This window comes from Salvelinus alpinus, chromosome 2 (assembly GCF_045679555.1).
Source record: "Salvelinus alpinus chromosome 2, SLU_Salpinus.1, whole genome shotgun sequence".
In the NCBI taxonomy this organism is placed as follows: domain Eukaryota; kingdom Metazoa; phylum Chordata; class Actinopteri; order Salmoniformes; family Salmonidae; genus Salvelinus; species Salvelinus alpinus.
This window is the reverse complement of record NC_092087.1, coordinates 127,283,463-127,300,917: the sequence shown is the minus strand read 5'-3', so window position 1 is coordinate 127,300,917 and position 17,455 is coordinate 127,283,463. Positions and strand designations below refer to the sequence as shown.

At 40.4% G+C, this 17,455-nt stretch overlaps 2 protein-coding genes across 2 annotated transcripts; one reads left to right on the top strand and one right to left on the bottom strand.

Annotated features, from left to right (window-relative positions):
* Positions 1 to 6,614: 6,614 nt before the first annotated feature.
* Positions 6,615 to 10,315, top strand: LOC139568705 (chromobox protein homolog 8-like). The gene is made up of 5 exons (XM_071390729.1): positions 6,615 to 6,785; positions 6,884 to 6,927; positions 7,150 to 7,215; positions 7,363 to 7,429; positions 8,651 to 10,315. The coding sequence occupies exons 1-5, from the start codon at positions 6,717 to 6,719 to the stop codon at positions 9,518 to 9,520; spliced, it is 1,116 nt and encodes a 371-aa protein (XP_071246830.1). The 5' UTR covers positions 6,615 to 6,716; the 3' UTR covers positions 9,521 to 10,315.
* A 1,929-nt stretch (positions 10,316 to 12,244) lies between these two features.
* Positions 12,245 to 17,390, bottom strand: LOC139568704 (uncharacterized protein C17orf67 homolog). Its single transcript, XM_071390728.1, has 3 exons — positions 16,370 to 17,390; positions 13,596 to 13,684; positions 12,245 to 13,044 (listed from the first exon to the last, which is right to left on the bottom strand). The coding sequence occupies exons 1-3, from the start codon at positions 16,425 to 16,427 to the stop codon at positions 12,928 to 12,930; spliced, it is 264 nt and encodes an 87-aa protein (XP_071246829.1). The 5' UTR covers positions 16,428 to 17,390; the 3' UTR covers positions 12,245 to 12,927.
* Between the last annotated feature and the right edge of the window lie 65 nt (positions 17,391 to 17,455).

Sequence of the window (17,455 nt, the reverse complement as noted above, 5' to 3'; positions counted from 1 at the left end):
GGTACAAGGTAAGCGTTTTATAATTTTGCAAACATTTTGTATTGACCTTGGGCAAATGGAAGTAGTCAGAGCTGAATTCCACAAAGTCTGGTCTCTACTCAACTCTGTTGCTGGAGTTAATCAGAGACTCCCTTCACCATGGAGTTGAGTTTAGTCAGCTACCTTATTCCAGGGTACAACCCCATAATCCATGGTTGTTGTTCACATGTGAGTAAATTACTGAGTTTCTAGCCTAGGCCTATGAAATCCACCTTGGATGCATATGGTTTCATTCACAACGTGGATGAAGCTGTCCAACAAAACTGTTTGTCTATATGCAACTGAAGCTAGAAAGCCTGTTAATCAACACATGTAAGGCCAATGAGGCCTTTATCGCCTATGTAGGCTAATTTGCAAGCATATTCATTAGTTAAATTGCAATCGGGTGGCTCCACGGGGTTGTAGTCTACTTGTAGAAGTTGGCACAAGAATCACCCACCCCAAAAAAACATTCAATGGATGGCATTATTGAAGCATAGAATTATAGGCTGCAGGCCGATTTCCATCGAGATGATTTACCATGGTGCGTCATTTAACCATTTCCATTGAAGGAAGAAATTGATACTCCTATAATTGCTCATAAATGAACTTAACCTTGGAAACTATGCAGATGCAATTAAATCTGTAGGCTACGCTCAAATAGCTTATACCTTGTAAGTGGGGGTGACGCAATGTTTAGCTGATCAGATGTAAGCCTAAGAAGGCTATATGACCCGGGAAAAAGCCACATTTACATAAATCAGTCGTTGCCCACAATAATGGGAATTAATACGGCCAAACAATAATACAGTTTCAAATATCTCGCTCTTCAACTAGCCAACTTGATCTGCCTCCCAATGCCAACTCTTCTTCCCCGGCAATCCATTCTCATAAATGATTTTGAAACCTTTTGAAGTTATATGGACAATGTGGTAACAAATTGTAAAAAGCAGAGTATCTAGTTACAAAGTCACCTGCAAAACCGGGTTTATATGGCATGTTTTGTAGGCCTAATCGTTTTTCCGAATTGCAGAGATCGCTGCAATGATTTCGCACGCACCTTTGACATTAATTTCTCACGAAAAGGAAAACGTGTGTCCCTGCCCTAATAACAAGTTCGATTAAAGTCCGGTATACTTTTTGGTCCAATTTGTTTGAAGTAAAGCATGTCCTCATTCTAACCTGCACACACACATTTGCTAAATTAGAGATTGACAAGAAATCTATGTATTATAGGAAAATGTTTCATACTGGATTGGAGTGATGCTCTTGTTTGTTATTTTACAATGACACTGAAAGTTTTCTCATTCATAAATCCATCGGCTGTAGCTGTGTATTTATTTCATGCATGATTCAAATGTTGTGTTGTTGTCTATAAAGCCAATGTTTCTGTGTACCCTACTTATTTGACAGTGTTGGCAAACAAATGTTGACATTTTGGCTTATATTGTAGCTATGCCCTGCATTTGTCACAATGCGAGTCTAATTTATGTGGGAAAATATGACAAATGAGGTCAACCTGTGGCCGATTTATCATCTGTCTTCCCCTATTTGTCATGCAGTTTTTTGATATAGTAGATTTACAAACGCAACTAGGGACAGTGTAAAGAGTGTGAAGAATTCCAGTTAAATTATCATCAACATGGCGGACTGACTGTAAATAGAGTCGTCGCAGCTGCACAGTCGAGAGCAAAAGTTGCCCTTAGCCCCTACGCCTCATTGCGAAACTTCAGGGATGATGTGTCACAAAAACCCATCGCCTTGACAAACCACAACCGCAGAGCAGAAGCTTTTCCTCTCGACCATTTTATTTCATTCCATTGCCGCGGAGCCCCCGAATAAAACAAAAACTGCTTTCGACACCTTAACGCGCAGAGAACGAGAGAGAAAATGGCTGTCTCTTTTAGTCTATCCAGCTTATTTTTTTATCGAGGTTTTAAAATGGGCGCATGTGACACCACCGAAACGGATGTAAATTAAATAAATTAGATATCTTAATGTTATGAGGTTAATATCTGTAGCCTAACTGTCTGGAGACCATAAGTAAAACATGTTACCAGCTTGCCAACGGAACAAACCCAACCCATCTTGTTAAGTGTCGGCTATGTGGCAATATAACAAAACGATGAACGTTTGCTTTATTATATTACATTATTAGATAAATGATGTTCTTGTTGCCTCCAACCATAGAGATATAGATATATTTTATAATTGTGTTCTAATTCTACATCCCTATCCGCGAGAGCATCCCTATCACTTTTGTCAGTCATCTCAGAATGTCCACAACTTTGTTGTTTTATGTAACCAATGTTACTTAATTTAGGCCTATACATTCCCTTCTCTGTGAATTGTTCCTATAGGAATTATATTGTTCTAAATTATGTTTGGAAAGGATTGGCATTATGAATATGCTAGTCTATAGTAACGTGTTGGGTCTTGTGGATTTAATTTTGTACCGTTGTTTCTTTTCACAGATACCTTACCGTAATTTATACAATTAAGCTCTGTCGAAACAAACAGAAGTTGCCGATGCCTCTTTCTCTCCCTCTGCGCACACATTCCACATCCCTCCTCCTGATCAGCAAAAAGTGTAACCTTGAACTTTTGTGTTAGCAATATTGTGTGCACGGCAATGTGATCTCGGTTAAAGACCTAATGAAAATATCTTGAAGGTCTTGGTTATAGATGTGACTTCCTTTAATGACCAACTGGATGAAAATAAAGGTGACATTTGAATTATGTCCGATAAAAAATGTGACAGATGTTGACCAACCTTTTAGACAACTAGCCCCAAGAAGGTGTGTTGTTATGCAAATTTCACAAAAAATAATTAATAAGCACAGAGGACTTGAAATACATGATAACTGTGTCTGTGTGTGTGAGAGAGAGAGAGAGAGAGAGAGAGAGAGAGAGAGAGAGAGTGCGTGCGTGTGCGCGCGCGCGCATGTGACAATTATGTGTTCGCGTGTCTGCATAGGAGAGGAGAAATTAAGATTCGTTCTTCCCCTTGTGCATGTCGTTTTTTTGCTATTCTGAGCGATAGGTAATGGCGGTTGCCCAGATACGAGCGAACCAATAATCTTCTGACAGGTCGACCATGCACCCATATATGGCTGCAACCCCTGCTGCACTGCAGTCGCGCGGAGACCAATGCTTACCCCATAAAAGGAGTCCCGCAGCCCGTCTTCCTCCGGTAAAGCGATGCACAAAATGCATTACTGGCATCATGTTTGCTTGTGGAAAAATACAAGAGACAAAATGAAAACCTAATGTAAATGCATATGACGAATAATAACATGAGGGACGGTTCAATATCCCATCTAGCCTATTTTCTGCATGTCTTCTTTGTCCTGTACTGCTTCTATCCCAACGGTGATTTTGAGAGCATTCACATTAGGAAATGGCTAGATGTTGATGTGTTTGCATGGGTGCCGTCATGGGCCTAATTGATATCATAACAAACATGCATTGATTGGCAAAGAGGGGGTCCTTTGTTTCAACCATATCCATTGCAGCTTATCCATTGCAGCCTGTCAGCGCAATATTGCCATTAGCCTATTGTCATTTCCAATGGATCAAGAAAGACCTATAGGCGTGTAATTAAGCAATGAAGAGTCTATTTCGTGGTTTAGGCATGCAGTCAGCGTTTGAGATTTGCTTTGTGTTACAGGCTGTATGGACCTGCATGTCTCTAAGCTTTAGGGTGGCCCGCTATAAATTTAAATTGACATGCATGCTATACTGAAACAACCATTAGTCTATCTCGGTTAGTTTGTTCAATTATATATTAGGCCTACCTCTTCTCTCCCTTCCTGTCGAGCAATCGGAAAAGGGTATTTAAGTATTGCATATTAGTCAAGACCGGATTATTTGAAAGAGATTATGGCTGGGTCTATCAGGGAAACAATAATATGTTATAATAAGCCTATATGAGTTTTCTCCTAAACGAGTTTCTCACGGGGGCCAAATGATCCCAGAGAGTGAAAAGCCTATAGTCTAGAAGTATAAGATGAAGGCTTTCGTGATCTTTGCATGCTTTGACAATGCAAACGTATTGAAATGAGACAATGCCAATACCAACGGTGTAGGAAACGTTGTCGCTCCTCACATGTGCAAATAAACTTTGACCATAATAAAGGCCGACATCTGAGACATATTTTAATCAATATACTTTTTGTCAAATGGTTGTGCGTCCATCTCAACTCATGTGTTGGCCTTAACAGCAATATTATCCGATTGATTAGCCTTTCTGATATAGTTGTATTTATTTGACTAGGCATAGATCAACCTAATTAGGAAATCCTCATTCGTATGAGCCTATATTCTTAAATGGATGGATGTTTGTGTTAAATTAATGTCTTTTGTTCGTGTAATTTAGTTCATAATGTAAGCCTGTAATCTGGTTTGAAAATCAATCTGAACTTTTGGAGCCTGTTTTCTTTAAGGGAACTTGGCGATGAGGTCTGAGTTAATATGAAGTTTCAAGAGGATATGGATATGTTATTTTTAGTACTCAAGTAAATATATTTGCGAATGATTTATAGATGTGTGATCAGCCAAATAGCTGTCAGATTAAGAAAATCAGTTTATCGGTCAATTGCACACAAGGACCAACCGAAATGTGACTTCTGCTTTTAACCCAAACCGTTCATATAGGCCAACAGGTTTTGTGGAGAGGTGCAGGGGACTGCCACACTGGGCGCCCGGGGAGCTATTGTTGTGAGAGGTTAAGTGCCTTGCTCAAGGACACAACAGCAGGCAATGGAATCTAGGAGTTGATAGGCCTACCAGCAACCTTCCGGTTGCCAGCTCACTCCCCGCCAGACCCGGGATTCTAACTGACAACCCTCCGGTTGCTTGCTCGCCTCTAACCGCTAGGCTACCTGCCGCCAATCAATTGGTATTGTGAGTTTAACCTTTCGTTGAATGCACTGCAAATTAATATTTAGACAAATTAATGCTCTGATAAAAAAAAAATCGAATGGAAAGTTTGACAATAATCCAACACGCGGGACATTATTGAAATGTACCTTTTCTGATTCGACAAGTCTTTGGATGCTGTTCATTTGAATCTGTGCTATAATGCCATATAAATTTTATTTTGGAGAAATAATATTGACATAGTAATGATAATACAGATAATAACAATAATAATAATATTATCATTATTAGTAGTATTAATAAATAAACAATTAAAATAAATATGTAGGCCTATCCAATTAAGAATAACGATAAATACAAGGATATTATTATTATTATTTTATCTATTTTGGTCTGACAAACCTCTCTTTCTTCTACATATGGCCTATATATTCCACATACTCATTCAGTTGTTGCTGTAACGTGGATAAACGCAGTAGGCCTAGCTGACTGATTTATGCTGTGTAAACAACAGGATTTATCACACGTGTCTAATTATTTGAGCAGATCGTAATGAAAGTAAGCAAATGATTTAAACGCACGAGATTTTATGGTTCGTTTTAAGTGACGGGTTCGTGGAAATTATAGACCTAAATATATCCCTTGTTGAGTGGTTGTGCTATGATCACTTGGTGTTGTGAGTTGAAAATATTTTCGCTTAATTGAGGCCCATGCATAGGCCTACAAGCTCTGTTCTAAACTTTAGTTTTTCTATATGAAGCCCTACTCAATGAATTAGACTACATAGGCCTACTTCCATACCCTAACTCAAACAATAGGCCAATTTCTGTTTCGCTCAACTTTTTGATAGGCTATAATTACAATATTTTCCCGATTAGTCTAAAGTTTATGTTCAGGTTAATTCATTTAATTTGAGGTCCTACCTAACAATTTGATGGCAATCGCCTACTCAAACACTTTAAAGGCTATAAATTAGGTAAGGACTTACGACTATGCTAAAGGTGCAATGTGTTCTCTGATCCCCACATTTAGACATCTTCGACTGTGTTCGTTAAATGAAGTCAAACGTGTATGGAAACTGTAGCTTAGGTTTAAACGAATATCCTACTGAATGGAGACTATAATTCACACCATTTATTGCGAGAGAAAGAAAGAAAAAGATAAAACACCCATGACGCTGCTTGTAGGGATCAAGAGAACTGAATTAAGGATAAACTATTGCACATGAATGTGATCTATAGCCTATGTTCTATTTAGACATAGGACATTTCCTTTAGGCTTATATTGTCTCCTAGTGTCTTCATACAATTTACCTTACCATGACTGTAAACTATTGATTAGGAACACTTTAAACTGAAATATTGTGTGACAGTTCAGTTGATAACTGAAATGTGCACACATTCAATCTGCTTTCCTTCACCTCTTTGGCGTATTACATCTGAGGAACGTTGCTCCTATTGTTAATTTCTGTTCATTCTGCACATGTTCTGGCGACATATGTTTTTAAAGATCTCCGAATAATCCGAGTAATTGATCCACCGCGCTAATGCCACCATTTTCCCCTTAAGAATTTCCAGAAGTGGACGCTCCTCCTACTCACCTAGCAACCGCGGGCACGTAGCAACGGCTAACCCAATGGGCTTACTCTAAATGGTTCCACTGACTGCGGTTCCTAGGCAACACATACATTTTTTAATGACGTCTTTTCTGTGCAGGAGTATTATGGGCTGTCTGGAATTCACTCCGCGAGACAGGGGAGAAAAATATCTAGCGTTCACCACCAAGCTTTAGCTAACGGTAGCTGGATTGAAGTAAACATGGAGCTGTCTGCAGTTGGGGAACGGGTTTTCGCAGCCGAATCTATCATCAAACGGCGAATAAGGAGAGTATGTGAAACACAATTTCCTAACATGCATAATATATTTTGACGCGCCACTGCAGTTCCCTAACGAAGCGTTCTTTTTCTATTTCTGATGACACGCAGGGTCGAATGGAATACCTTGTGAAATGGAAGGGCTGGTCACCGAAGTAAGTTGCGTTGAATTTAATGCTAGAGATCCTTGCTTCTACATGGATGTTGCTGGCTGCTAGCTGTAGCGTTCGCTTGCTAGCTAGGTGGCATCTGCTAGTGACAAAGTCAGCGCAGCACGCTGGCAGTGTTAGCAAGCTAGCTAACGTTAGCCCGTATCTACGCTTGCTTTCCCAATGTAGTGGAAAACTAACCTCTGTCAATTGTATTTTTCTCCATAGATTTAGCACTTGGGAACCGGAGGAAAATATATTGGACTCCCGCCTCTTCGTCGCATTCGAAGAGAGGTAAATTGTATGGATATGGGCCTGTTCATGTTGTACATTCATTGCATGCAATGTTAGCAGCACAGCAAAATAAAATGCATCCGTCACGCAAGTCGCCTATTACACTTCACTCTCTTGATACTCAAAATGAGTGTCTTGCTGTTTCAGGGAGCGCGAAAGGGAACTATTTGGGCCCAAAAAGAGAGGCCCGAAACCGAAGACATTCCTGCTAAAGGTAGCTATGTTGATATGCATGCATTGTTGAAAATAATCCATCCAACACGCAATGATACTGTGGAATCTACTGAATTTAGGGCTGCATGGTTGGACACGATTTCTAGCATGTGGCATGTAAACATACCACAGTCTCCACCCACTATGTATCCACAGGTTCTTCATCTGGTTAATATATAGCTGTTGTTGTAACACGTAAATATGCAAGTTTGAAGGATCCACATGTCAAGTTTTCCCATGAGAATCACCTTTTGTCTACCGGTATTAAGGCAACATCACATTTAGTGCTCGATGTGTATTTGTGTAGGTGTGAATGTGTGAATGTGTATTTAGGGAAATTAGTTAGTTAGGCTGGTGCTAATAGACCTTAATACAATTTTTTTAAACCGAATCATGGTAAATTGGTTGGATTGACAGGTAGCCAAATTGATCAATAAACATGCCAGGTTAATTGTTTATATTTCGAAATGAACTCAATGTAAGCCTACACGTTTAGAATTTAAAATGTGCTTATAAAAGCGAGGGTTCGTCTTTTCAGGCGTGCATCGGTTATTCGGCACGGTTAAAACTTATGACGTTTTGGCGTGTAATCATCAGTAAAGCAATCGTTATAGCTAATACCAATAGTTTTCATGGGACTGGTTATGAATGAAATCTTAAAATCTGAAGACGTCATCAAACGAATGCGCTTGTCTTTTCACGAGAGAGCCGACTATGAAAATTGCTTAATACCAGCATCTTATTTAGGATGCAGGTTCTCACCCAGGCCTGTAAATAGCTGAAAATACATATATATAACAAGTAACTATTGTAAAAATGCTAGCAAACTGGTGTAGCCTGTAAATTCTTCAGGGGATATTATGCCAAGTGAAGATGTTGTCTACTGTCTTCATTTATAATTGTGTACATGTATTGTTACAATTATACTCTTTGTTATAACATTGTTTTGCTAATTGCAAGTGCACATTATTTATTAAGCCATTATAAAGCGGCTGGCAGACTCTTAGTATATATGTGTAATGACAAATAAAGAGTATCCTCAACTGACATTTTAAATTTGTCTTCATGAAAGAGAACATTATACCCACTGAAATTGGAGCAGGGGAAAAACATTGCCCATATTGCCATCGGCAATAGCCTACTTAAAATTTTCCATCTTTGTTGTTGATAAGATTTTCCCCAGTTCAAAAGTGGTTCTTCTCTGGTTTCCTTCCCCGTTTAGGCACAAGCTAAAGCTAAAGCCAAATCGTACGAGTTCAGGAGCGATGCGGTCCGGGGGATACGCGTCACCTACCCGACCCCAGAGCCTGTCATCACCCCCAGAGCCCGAGAGGGGCTGAGGGCCGTAGTCCCCACCATCTTCCCACCCAGCACTGTCAACAGGGGCGAGAGTGTGCGGGTCAGGCCCCCAGAACCGGTCCGAGAGCACCGTCAACCAGTCCTCCAGAGGCCCCCAGGCCCCGATGGCTTTGTGATCGTCCCCAAGAAGAGAGGGCCCAAACCCAAGCTGCGATTTAAGGACAATCCCTTCAACGCTCCTCCCGCCGCCCCAGAGCCCCCCAAGAGGAGGGCAGATGAGCAGGCGACATATGGCCCACTCAAATTGGCCAAGCTGGGCCTGTCCGGTGGTGAAGAGAGGGGGTCTGAGATAAGGGGGAATAAACTAGCCCACAGGCACCAGGAGGAGCTAGGTGGTTATCCCCACAAGCAAATTAGGCCCGTGGCTAGTGGGAGCACACAGCAGCACTGCGTCCCAGACAGGAGCATGTTGCACTCACACAGAATAGGCTCTGACTCCCAGGCCTGCAGGACTAAAGAATGCCCCTCAAACTACTTATCCCCTCCCAAACTAAAGCACCTATCCAAAAAGAATGTGCATCAACCCAGTGAAGAGCTTCCACAGAGGGGGAAGCCTTCACTCATCGCCAAAATCCCTGTGTCGCGGATCCTGGGCCAAACGGACGAGGTGACTTGGAAGCCTTGCTTGAACAACGTGGAGAAGGTTCTGGTGACTGATGTGACCACAAACTTTTTGACAGTGACTATCAGGGAGAGTAGCACAGATCAAGGATTTTTCAAAGATAAAAGATGATTTCCTCTGATTTTAATTCTCTTCAGCTCTGTCAATCTTGTACCAAATGATTTGGAAAAGTCTGTCTTTATAGTGTCATTTATCATTCAGATTTTTTATGTAATGTATAAAAGCAAATTACAGGATTGTATGTGCAGATGTATATATATATATACTATAGTTGGAAGTCTATTAAATGTAATGACCAAAATTAAAGGACGTTTCATTTTAAACTAATCACCACCCATAGGCTATTTGAAAGAGTTGCATGCCTTGTGTACAGCGTTTACTTGTTTACAAAGGGCTTTTAGTTTTCAACAATCCGCTTTTAAACAAACAATATACTTTGTCAGACAGGCTATATTTATGTCAAGCTAGTACCTTTTACATGTTAGAGGTATAATGTGGATTTGTCATTTGATTTCACATGTCAGTGAAAAAAATTAATATGGAGAAATCCTAAACCAATTATAGTGTGAACTATATGTTCCAGGTCATTCCATATCAATTTGAGGTGTAGCTCTACCCTGTTCATTTCAAACGTTTATCAAGCACTTCCTCTATAAGAGTCTATAGAGCCTTTACAATGCTATAGGCCAGCAGATGTCGGTCTTGTTTCCAGATTTTATTAACTGTTAATAAAAATGGGAAAGGTGCTTGATGTTTATGACGCTGTCTTTGTCGAAGAACATAAGGTCTTTCTGACGACATCTGTGTTGGACATATAAAATCAAATGCTTTCAATGTAACAGGATGATCACAACCTGATGTCACAGTTTGCTTTTGAGATGCTTTCCAGTAAACTTGTTGCAATTGTCTCTGTTTCTGGTTGTCATGATTTCTTCCAACTGATTTTAAGATTCCTTTTTTTTTTGCCTTGGTTGGGGAAAGGACTGATGAAAGTTGCAAATGTGCTTTATAGAATTACAGCTTTCAGAAATATTTTGGTGACATTAGATTTTTTTTTTTTTAGGAAGCTGCTTTAGTTTGCATGTTTCCCGTTGTCCTAATTTCAAATAACGTTGACCATATTTCGGATCTATTGTCTAACTGCAGGAATAGGTTTACCTCGTCTTTGCCGTGGTTCAGAATGACATTTTCTCAGCAATATGGTAGTGCCAATTATAGTAGAGAAATAGGTCCTATTTTTCGTTGAGATTAGTGCGTTAAGGCAACGGTCCACAAAGGCCTAGAAAGTCAAGACCTTGGTTTATATATTTTGTAACGATTCAGATTTTTTCAAAACAAATCAGGAAGCAACTCAAATCTATAGGCCTATTTGCTTTCATTAAAAATACAATACCAATTTCACTGTCTTATTTTTATTAAAATGACAAAGATTGCTAAAAGAATAGCGTAGTAGGGACTCAGAGACAGCTGATAAAGCATTTTAATAAGAGTTTTATATTGAATTCTATTTAAATGTAATTGTGCTGTCCTCAGAGGTCGTCCTGCAAACTCTTCACAGAAAAAAAACCGTAGCCAATAATTGTTTTAAATGGTTGACATTGGGCTTACAGGAAGAATTTAATTGTACTTTTGCATAAAAAAATCTCAAATCATAAACCAATACAATCCATCGCCCATCGGTATCTGCGGAATGGACACGATGGTTATGTGGGGTCACACGGTAGGTAGGCCTGTGTTACCAAATAGGTCATCAGAGCTAACAGATTGCCTACGAAATGTACGTTATAACCTGCTATTACACTTATGTCTGACAGGAATGCATTTGCCTGACAAAAGACTCCGGTCATTTTTGTATAGGCTATGGCGTAATGTTTAATGATTAATTTGGATGATTGTTGCGTGCTTACACTGTTTTTTTTACTTGGTTAGTTCCAGTGACCTATTTGTACGCCCATCCGTGCATTCGTTTTGCAGAATCATTCGATGATGCTCGCATGCCACATGCAGATAGTACTTGAACAATCTGACTCTTGATTGGCTACAATGCAATTTCTCCAGATGAAACACACGTCGGGTTTTAGATGTTGTCATTGAATCATGGGGACATAATACAATAAAATAAAAGTTTCCCAAAAATTTGACTAAATGCATCAATAATTGTTCGATATTTTTGGCCATCAATCAGCCCAAACATCAGCAGCACATTTCTTAAATTGCATGTAAAATGTGTGCCGGTTCAGTCGTATACGGCCATATACGGCCATTATCAGTTTAATGCTATATTACGCAATGTTACAAATCATTTGCACGACGTTCACTTCGGAGAATAACTGTATTTGTTCTTGTCTGGATATATTTACTCCCTTCACACGTCCACAACTGCGTAAGATTTAGCCTAGTGCTCCCGGCCTTTCAGTTTAGCTGCGATAAAGCGTTGAATACTTTGTATCAAATAATTCCCCTCTTTCCTTTCACAAGTTGTTATTCATTGTGGTCAATAGCATGCCGTTCATATGTAGAGCTTCCTGCGCGAGAAAGTAACAGCACTGTGCAGAGTCATACAGTGAACTCGAGCGAAGGGCACTGCCTTAAATTCCCCAAACATCAGTAAACTACGATAGTAACCTCGGGTCATGGCCGACCGCAACAACCGTAACCCCGGGTCAGCAGCGGGGTCAACCCACATGACTGCCTATGACACCATGGACAATCTTCCGCTTCACAGTTCCTCTTTCTTAGTAGTTAAAGTCTTTATTTTCTCTAAAGAAGTCTTACCGAAGCCTGTTCAAAGTCCAGTTTCAAAACCGAAGAGAAAAAAAACACACCACATTTCCATTTTTGATTAGATTGTTTATTAAATGATTGTTTTTTTTAAAACATTGTTTTACATAATACAATGTATATTTTCTCATAACTGTATCCACATATAAACGGATCATCTATCCTCTATGACCTTAACATCATTGTATATGTTTCCAGTATGCTAATGTTGTTGGAATAAGCTGATCTACTGATGGCCACTAATGTTCACTGCTGAGGCTTCATCATGAAATGCATGTGGTAGAGTTGCACTCCGAGCTTCACCCTCATATCATTATCATGGTCATCATCATCATCGTTGTCATCACAGTTGTCAACATCCTTCTTGCCGTCAACGCCTTCCCGCCACACAGAAAAAGTTGTTCGCCAGAAGACAACAAAAAAAAAGATAGCGAATCAGTTTACCCCAATTCTAACTATAACCAATCAGGAGGGAAATACAAAACTGATCAGCGAAGGCAACTTCATCCTATAGGCTAATTATAGGCACTGTACATTGTGTTCAATAGGCAGGAAACTGAAAATTGTCCGAAATGTAGTGAAATTATGTACTTTCTGGTACTTTTTTTGTTACACAGCATTTTACTACCCTGTTCCCTACTCAACAAGCCCCAGGGGACCTAAGCAGGGATGTTTTATGGTTGTGTTGGACAGACAGGGACCTGGGCTGTGAGGAGTCAAGGCGAGGTCACTGGGGGTTAGACAGGGTGTCCGTAGTTCCTGTCACAGCGGGGGTAGCAGTGGGGGTTCAGCCAGTGTTCCAGGTTGGTCTCCTGGGCCCTCTGATCCAGAACCTGCATGTGGAGCAAGTGCTCCTGTACAGGGGGAGGGAGGGAGGGAGGGAGGGAGAGAGAGAGAGAGAGAGAGAGAGAGAGAGAGAGAGAGAGAGAGAGAGAGAGAGAGAGAGAGAGAGAGAGAGAGAGAGAGAGAGAGAGAGAGAGAGAGAGAGAGAGAGAGAGAGAGAGAGAGAGAGAGAGAGAGAGGGGGGGGGGGGGGCAAGAGTCAAAAGAGGGGGGAAGAGAGAAAAAGAGAGAGAGAGAAAGAGGGAGAGAAAGAGAGAAAGAGAGAGGGGGGGGCAAGAGTCAAAAGAGAATGTGAGAGAATCATGAATGGGGTGGGCTGTCTTTTTTATTTTTTTGGAATGAAACACACCAGGGAGAGAAAGAGTTGACCATCAGTTTCATTGTATGACTACATATTATCTAAAGTGCTGTTCGTTTATCAAGCCGTAAGCAGCTCTCATTATCATATCAAAACAGAAGAAATGACAGGGTAACTGTTACGTGAAACATTTTTTATGGAATCTTAGAAGGATGAGCACACCGCTGCAGGTTTTCTATTGTGCCCCTTGCACTTTGAACCTTACCCTCATTGGCTCATCGGGGTGGCCGGGCTTCTGCCTCTTGGTCCGCAGAAGTTGCTTAGCATAGCTCTCCTTGATGATTGGGTTTGCATCTGTCGATGGAGAGACAAAGCATTTCAAGACATCAATATCCCTTCGTTTTCAAAGAGCTGACTGTGCAACATCACTGCTTGCCTACGCAGGTGGACATTTATTGTCATACGTTTTGCCCTGGAAGCAGCTCTGCAAAGTGGTCACTAGCTGGCAGAGCCACAAAGTCATACAAAGTCATAGTTTTGTCACACCTGGACTACTGCCCAGATGTGTGGTCATGTGCGGCAAAGAAGGACAAAGGTAAATTGCAGTTGGTCCAGTACAAAGCAGCACGTATCGCACTTAGATGTAGACGGAGGGAAAGTGTCAGTGTCATGCATGTCTCCTGGCTCAAAGTTGAGGAGAGATTGACTGCATCACTATTGGTCTTTGTGCGAGGTATTGATCTGTTGAAGGTACTGAACTGTCTGTTCAAGCAGTTGGCACACAGTTCGAACACCCATTGGTACAACACAAGTCATGCAACCAGAGGTCTCCTCACAGTCCCCAGGTCCAGCACAGAGGCTGGGAAACGCACAGTATTAAATAGAGCCATGTCTACATGGAACTCTCTGCCACCCCAGGTAACTAGCAATAAAACCAGTTTTTAAAAAACAGATAAAACAACACCTTACTGCACAAAGGGTACTGTGAATCGACACAGTCATTTTATATATATTGTATTGTAATTTGCACTGTACTATGTATTAGACCTAGAGGTTGTGTGTATGTACTGATACAGTGCATTCAGAAAGTATTCAGACCCCTTGACTTTTTCCACATTTTGTTACGTTGCAGCCTTATTCTAAAATGTATTAAATATTTTTTTTCCACAGCAATCTACACACAATACCCCATAATGACAAAGTAAAAACAGGTTTTAAGAAATTTTTGTCTATATAATGTCTCACACAAACCAAGTCATGAGGTCCGAAGGAATTGTCAAGACACAGATCTGGGGAAGGGTATAAAAAAATGTACTCCTCAGTAAAAAGCACATGACAGCCCGCTTGGAGTTTGCCAAAAGGCACCTAAAGACTCTCAGACCACGAGAAACAAGATTTTCTGGTCTGATGAAACCAAGATTGAACTTTTTGGCCTGAATGCCAAGCATCACGTCTGGAGGAAACCTGGCACCATCCCTGCAGTGAAGTATGGTGGTGGCAGCATCAGCATGTGGAGTTGTTTTTCAGCGGCAGGGACTGGGAGACCGGTCAGGATCGAGGCATAACTGAACAGAGCAAAGTACAGAGAGATCCTTGATGAAAACCTGCTCCAGAGCGCTCAGTACCTTAGACTAGGGTGAAGGTTCACCTTCCAACAGGACAACAACCCTAAGCACACAGCCAAGACAAAGCAGGAGTGGCTTCGGGACAAGTCTCTGAATGTCCTTGAGTGGCCCAGCCAGAGCCCAGACTTGAACCCGGATCGAACATCTCTGGATGTGGAAAAAGTCAAGAGGTCTGAATACTTTCCGAAGGCACTGCATGTAGGCTATGTGTGAAGTTTTAAATTTATGTATTTCAGTCCTTGACTAATACTGTTCTGTACTATGTATAATGTCATGTTTCATGTGGACCCCAGGAAGAATAGCTGATGCTTTTGCAGCAGCGAATGAAGATCTTAATAAATACCAAATACCCCCCGAAAATCGGATTTTAAACATAACCTTAACCATAACCTTAACCACACCGCTAACCCTAACCTTAAATTAAGACATTAATTGTTATGATATAGCCAAGTTTGACTTTGTATCTGGCCCAGCTAGCGGGATATCGCTCAGTTCTGCCTCCGGGGCAAGATTCATGACAATGAACGTCAACCTTAATTTGTCTACATCTATCTCAAACGAAAATATTGCAACAATCAGTGACATAGGGTACTCTATAGGGAATAGGGTGCCATTTGAGATGCAACCCTAGTCTCGTAGAGCTCTGTCTCTGTCTGTCCCCCAGCAGCAGCAGAATATCATTAGGAGGCTGTTTTTTTGGTGGAGCAACAAAGTACCCATTCATTTCCCCCACTCTCCAGAGAGCCAGGCCAGCCCATGGAGCACGTGACCCCCAAAAGGCCAACCTGTGAGGGGGTATGAAAATGAACCTGGCTGGCTCTGTCAACAGCGCCAGGCACACACAGCGACGTGGCAAAGCACCACCCAGGGCTCATGCAGGCTTTTTGCAATGATTTTGAAACTGAATTGATAAGAGCTTAAAAATGGAAGAACATGATATTGTAATAGGGGGCAGATCAATACAATATTTAAATGAGCTATGTGCATAAAACAATTCTGTCATATTTGTTTTGTTTTACATGAGCAATTATTTGTTCTGCTTATTTTCATATTTTCATGCAATATCTTCATACAACAGACATGTATTTAGTTTCATATTTACTAGTTACAATGACGCAACGCAATATTTGCTTTTCTGTGCACGACTGAATTGCATTTTTATTTTGTAAGTTTAATTATGAAGCAAGTACTTTTCTTCATGCATGTAATTATTTGAGCATATAAATTACTGCATTAATTACTACTTAACAACTGCATAATCATATTTTCTTAAAACAACATTTCTATTGCATTAACATTTAGAAAAAATGCAAAGATAAACTTTTATCAGAGACCTTCAAAAGACTCACAAGCCACCAAAAGGTTAATTAATACATTTTTCTAAAGGCAATTTACCTCTTCAAAATGAGCCTACCTGCTGTGTAGATGGTCAAGAGGACCAGACAGAGGGAAAATGCCACAAACTTCTTCATCTTGGTCTCTGCTCTCCTGCCCGGCTACTTCTGCACTGAGACCCCAGTCCGTAGGAGATGAGGGTGTAAATGATCCTCTTACGTCACCGATCACCTCCCCAATCCAAATATCACATAACTGTGAAAACATCTGTTGAGTGTCACTGTGCCTGCTGTTCTGGCACGAGACATGTATTTATTTGTATATTTATTTGGTGGTGATTATAGCATGCAATGTACTTATTTTTTCATCAGTTTGAACTTTGATACCGTACTCAAATATATTTTTCTTCTAGCACGAATTACATCTGTATCCAGTTGCAGTTTTAGCGTTATGATTTAAAATTTGCAATGCTGATTCTATCCACTTGATGGCGCGCAAAACTCATTTTATACAGAGATAATTTGTTTAGGAATAATGGATGTTTTTCGCAAGGCAGTGTTTTTTTAAAGGCTATTTTCAGTTTTGTTCTTTGTTTCCCGGAAACGAGGCCATGCGCCTTATCGGCCTTGGGCCACACTCTTTTTACGGCACTTCAATACAAAGTGATTTCCGTAGCAGGTTAGGAGAGCATTTTCGCTAACCATAACCATTTTCCTAACCTTAACCTCAGAAACTTAACCTCCTTCGCAAATTCTCCTAACCTGCTTCAGTATCGAAGTGCCGGAAAAAAATATTGTTTTGGCCTTATCACTGTTTCGATTGCAAGATGTTTTGACAGCGTGCCTCGTTTCAACAGTCATTCCAGCCAAATGTAATGTAATAAAGTTATTGTTCAACTTCTTTCTATCATCATGTAGAAATGCCCAAATAATATGTCTGTTTTTCCTAAATATAAGATAAAAAAATTACTGGTAACTTCCTATAGGCCTTGTAGGCCTATCAGTGAATGTGAAGCTCTGTCTGCGTTTATAATATAATTATGTTATGTAGATGTGTCTTATGCCTTTGAGGCAAATGTTAGTAATACGATTTAAATGTATTGAACGAAAAGCTCTAAATCTTTCCCCTCAACAAACTGTTTTTGATCTGTTATTCAGTTGCCAGA